Genomic DNA, 5,387 nt, shown 5'->3' with positions numbered 1-5,387 from the left:
CAGATTCGACGAAAATGCCGCTGCAGATCAACAGCCGAGGTTGCCTTCATAGTCAAAGGCCATGCCAGAAGGTAGGACTGGGAATTGCGGCGCGCTCCTCCCTCAGACATGCGGGAGATATCAACAACTTCATTGCTTGCAATGGCAAGCGAGGTGGCAAAACTCTTGGTTACAGAGTCGATGGTGGACATGATGACAAAGAGATAGACAAAACTATCACTGATAGACCACAATACCAACACCGGAGGCCGGAGCTGGATCTAGGGTTTTTGAGGGTTTGGTGCGGCCAGAGAGACGCCTCTTTTTATTTTTCTAGATATCCTTACGTGTATTCTACGGATAACCCGTTTAATAAATAGGTTGGGTTTGAGTTTAAATTTTCGACACGATTATTAAATAGTTGTATTTGAGTTTGTCTCTTGTGAGTTGTGACACGATAAATACATTGATCCGGCACGAACCCAACCCGACACGACCCATTGATAGCCCTATTTGCAAGGTGTATGCCTCCTTTGTGAGCTCCATACAAACAAGAAACAAGAATAAAATGAGATGACAAAACTTTTATAAATCCAAAGGAATCATTATCAAACAAAATCTTAATTGTACAGTAGTTGATTACAATACATTGACTAATTAAAGAAGCTACGATATAGCAACCAAAAAAAAAACACAAACTATTATCACCCTTCGTTTTCTAACATAAACCCTAAGCTTAAAATAGTATAATATCTATACGTACGTACCCCGCTTCCATTTCCCACATACATATAGATTTATCCTAATTATACTAGCAAAATTCATGTTTGTGCCTAGGACTTATAAACTAATTAGACAAGAAACCTAGGAAGGCCTACTTTAGAACCCAATTGTTTAACATCCTCTTGGACTTGGTGTCGATATTCCCCAAAGCTGAATTTTCTATAAACCGAAGGCTCGCAACAACTCTCTATCATGGTTTCATAAGATGGACAAAAGAAGTATGCAGTGGAGAATCGTTCAACTTGCAAATTTGTGACAACTCGATGCTGAACACTCTTGTAGACATTGTTGCTCCATGCCTAGACAAGGAAAAGAAAAGACGAACAATGAGAAATATAACGAAAGTTGTTAGCTTGCATTACGTAAACAAACAAAAAAATCTTTCCTTATTAATTTGCAACCCTTATTTGTTATATCGTCAAGCTGTCAATTTCAAATCCTGAACCGTTGTTTTAAACAAAGCGAGAGCTAGTTGAGATTGAACTTATAGTGGCAGTATTGATTGCAGTTGGTGATGACAAAACAATTGTTGATCACCAAACTTGACTCCTTCCATATGATTTTACTTACTTCTAGTTGAGGAGTTGCAAGATAATTTCTATTTTTACTAACAATGTTTTGTCAAGCGTGCAAAAACATATGTTGTTTTTACTTACAACTTATTGTTACTAGAAGTTATTACGCATGTCGTATTTTTTTTTCTTAAACCCCAAATTATAAAATCACTGCCTTAATTACCATCTCACCAAACATGCAATCCCAAGACGACAAAGTACTACGCATGTTGCAAATTACGTGACGCATAATATAAAATTATAAATCAGTGTTAATTACCTGAAATAAATCCCCAATGTTGATGATTAGAGCTTCTGGATTAGGCTTCACTGCGATCCATCGATCATCTTTGACCAATTGCAATCCCCCAACCTGGTCTTGATGCAATATAGTGAGAAAGTCACTGTCAGTGTGTGGCATCAATCCAAATACCTCTGAAGGAATTGGACATGGTGGATATCGGTTCATCCGAAGATAGCAAGTGCTCGGTAAACAATTTTCGTGGAAGAATGTCGATTTGTGATCCAATTTCTCGGCCAAAATTTCAGCTAATTTCAGTGCTAGACTAGAAACTGTTGTGGCAAACTGTTCCATCGTTGAGCTGAATATATACACATGCAAGTGGAGAAGCATAATTAGTCACGAATTAGAAACATAAATCATATTAATTAATCAACCGAGTCATATATAAATATCTATGGAATGGCACGGAAAAAGTACTATCTAGCATAAATGGCTGATGGTCCTCGTCTTCTCGATCCTATACTAGAAGTGTGGAAGCAAAGAAGATTTGATCTTCCTAAACAAAACCCTAAACGAAGTAGTCCATTTTAGATTCATGAACCACATAACTGATAACTGTACTTTCTGTGATTATGCTCTTCCATATATAAGTTTATAGTTTATCTACTGTTGAAGAAGCTTTTGAGATTAATTTTTAATTAGGCAAATTAAGACTATACAGTTTCTAAAAAATTCCTAAGAAAAATGAAGCCTTTTTCTCAGAGCATCTGTATAGTCCGTAACAATATGAATTCGGACGGCTCATTTCAGACCATGCATGCTATTACTTCACTGGTTTTGAATTCACAAAAAGTTATTTCGAGTCTACAGCAGTAGGGGGTAAATATATATTAATAATTAATTAAATTCTATCTGACTCTGCAACAAGGAAAGGTATAGAAGGACAGGCCAGAAAGCTTTAGCTATCTGTAATTTTTTGTCGAGATGACAGGAGAGCAATCGTGGCAGCTGGCTGAGGAGCAAGCAGTACCGTAATTACTCGTTGTAGCTAAGATTCTAGATTCTAGAACAAGTAACATACATTGCACCCAGGACATGTGCAGGACGACCTTACTGGAAATTGGGGAAGTACTGGAATCACAAGATCGATCTGTAACCGATGACTCATGAGAGAGCTTGTGGTTCCTACACAGCGACTGCATGTGGAACCAGTAGAACCTGACTCATACCTAATGAACAGTCGGTTTCATCAACTTTTCCAATTTCCATCAGACTTATCCAGAGTTATGACTGTAAAAATCAAATTGAATGAGCAACAAGACAACATAATTAACTGGATTTTTTACTGTTCATGCATGTATCACATATGCAACTATTTCATTAAGGACCTAGTTACTCAAACGGGAATCAATTTTACCACGTTGAAGATTTTATTCATCAAAACGATGACTTTTTTGGTTATTTATAAAATTAATATCCCATGAGTTGTCGATGATGCAAAGATGCATCGTTATGTAATCTGTATTGCTGTATAGAAAATATAGACGTGTCACAAACCTGTTGTACAAGTCTGCGGTCACCAACTATACTACGTACTTCACAGGACTGTAGACTGATCTCATATATGCTTATGCTAAATGCTATTATCTAAGTAAACATGATGAATCATTGAAAACTAAACTGGAATGAAAATGAAGTGTTGGAAACCATTTAGTATAGAGATCTTAATGAACCCAGAAATGAAAATGAAGCTAGTCTTGAAAATATCTAAAAATTGAGGGGTATGAATTATGAATACTTGTTTATTCGGTCGGTGATTCCGAAGGTTTTAGTGGATTATTCCCATGGTAATTTTGAAGTTGGAACAAGTAAATACGCATATTTAAGTATTTTCCAAGGTACCTGAGATCGTCGAGACCAGCAGCCGAGGAAGCAAAAATCTTGTTGAGTGGAATGTGAAAAGCTTCAGACCATGATAACTGTCTCAGGCTTGTGGCCGTAGGACTTCCCCAACGGTAAGTACCTGCCGAAAAGTTCAAGTACTTGTGTTCTTGGCTCTTCTTGTCAAACGATTGCTGGAATACCTTTTCTTGCTCACTCTTCATCTTCTGCAAAAGCTCGCTTGAAATCCCATGGTTCACAACCTGAAAAAATCCCCACTCCTGCGATGCCCTAGCTATCTCCGACTTGCACTCCTCTCCCTCGGAGTCTCCGAGCTCTAGCCGCCGCAGATCAATCAGCGGCAGCTCGCATTCCTCGACGATTACCTTTATCGCTTCCTGGTCTTTGTTGTCTTTGTTATTGTTGTTGTTGTTGGTAGTGGCGGTGCTGGTGCTGGCGTTGTCGAAAAAAGTCTTGTAGGCCTTGTGAAACGGTGGGTCCGAGTCCATGCTTAGGAGTTGAAAGCTAAGATCATGACATAGAAGAATAATGGCAGCGGTGAGAAGGGAATGTTAGAGCAGCTAGCGATTGAAGAGATTAAAAAGAAGTAGCTAATCACAAGTAATGACAAATTAAGTATGGTTAGGGGCTTAACTTGGAGATGGAGACAATGAGAAACGAAATTGGGACAACGCGCGTTCTATTGTTTCTTATGCTGCCTCTAATTCGTCGTCGATGAAAATGTTATGGCGTTAACTTCTCCAGCTTTTGGACTTCAGACTAAAAAAAAATTTCGATGAGACTGGAGACTAAAAGTTTGAGACTTCGAGTGCATGTCCTCTTGCTAGCTAGCAACAACATATATATTTAGGAGACATGGAAGTTATCTATTTTGCTCGAGACTTTTCCTCATGGATTTAGCTAGTTTCTATCTTATCAGTGGTCGACATTCCAAAAAATATCGTTCAACATGTGGATATTGTTAAAATTATAGAATTGATTAATTTAGGTTGACCGAAAGTTGCTAAAATTTAAATTCAGGATTTCAAACTCAAATTTTGGGCTCCTTAAACGATTGTTCAAAAACGTTATACATTAACTAACAATTCAAAATACACATGAAGTTTAGGTTTATGTACACAAACTATAACGAAGTAGGGTTTACTTGTTGGTGACCACTTGTTGATTACCTAATTTTTCGTTTTTACTACATTGGTTAATTTACCTAGAAAGCTGAAAACCCTACGGCATATAGAAGAGAGAAGCTAAACCTATATTTACCTTAATAATGGGTGTGGCAATTCAGAGCTGTTGCGTGCAAATCCCTCTGCCAACACTTCCAATAAGAAAACACAAAGAGAAAATTCCATAAGTTCGATCCATATAAATTTTGTATAAAAGAAGAAAAAACAAATAAGCCTTTCTAATCCTTAGAAGATCAAATTAATAAGGCTACAAGGAAAATAAGACTCTGGTCGTACTAATCTGATGACCACCGACTTATTTATACAAAAGCATATATTCATTAGTTTGCAATTATATATGTGTAGTATTTCACTGATCGAGTACCTTGTTGATTTCAGGTTTTTGCAATCTTTATTTCTTATTTACTTATATTAATTAGTTTACCTTGTAGAAGTTGATAAGTTTTTTGGCATATGTAGGATCCGCATAATATATAGGAAAAATGTTCATTCACCCAAATTTGAGCAACACTAACCCCACTTATCCAAACATCTTATGAGATTGCCCACTTACATATCTTTTGCCCTAATTCTCAATTAAGTTTTTTTTTTTATTGTTTTCTATTTATTTTTAAGACAATTTTGCCCTCTCCCTCTTTGTCACTTAGAGAGAGTCATGGAGACTTCGTCGGACTCTGGTGATTGGCCGCCGGAGTCGGTGGCAGGACTCCTGTGAGTGGCCGTTGGAGTCGGTTGGCTGGA

At 37.4% G+C, this 5,387-nt stretch overlaps 1 protein-coding gene across 2 annotated transcripts; it reads right to left on the bottom strand.

Annotated features, from left to right (window-relative positions):
• Nucleotides 1–543: 543 nt before the first annotated feature.
• On the bottom strand, nt 544–4,351 carry LOC133729843 (gibberellin 2-beta-dioxygenase 8). Of its 2 annotated transcripts, XM_062157429.1 has the most exons (4): nt 4,097–4,351; nt 3,463–3,966; nt 1,597–1,918; nt 544–1,061 (listed from the first exon to the last, which is right to left on the bottom strand). In XM_062157429.1, the coding sequence occupies exons 2-4, from the start codon at nt 3,948–3,950 to the stop codon at nt 831–833; spliced, it is 1,041 nt and encodes a 346-aa protein (XP_062013413.1). In that variant the 5' UTR covers nt 3,951–3,966; nt 4,097–4,351; the 3' UTR covers nt 544–830. The 2 variants fall into 2 exon arrangements, with proteins under 2 accessions (XP_062013413.1, XP_062013412.1); XM_062157428.1 differs by having other exon boundaries at nt 3,463–4,350.
• Between the last annotated feature and the right edge of the window lie 1,036 nt (nt 4,352–5,387).

Source organism: Rosa rugosa, chromosome 2 (assembly GCF_958449725.1).
Source record: "Rosa rugosa chromosome 2, drRosRugo1.1, whole genome shotgun sequence".
Lineage (NCBI taxonomy): Eukaryota > Viridiplantae > Streptophyta > Magnoliopsida > Rosales > Rosaceae > Rosa > Rosa rugosa.
The sequence above is the reverse complement of the archived record's forward strand: the minus strand, read 5'-3'. Positions and strand labels throughout refer to the sequence as shown.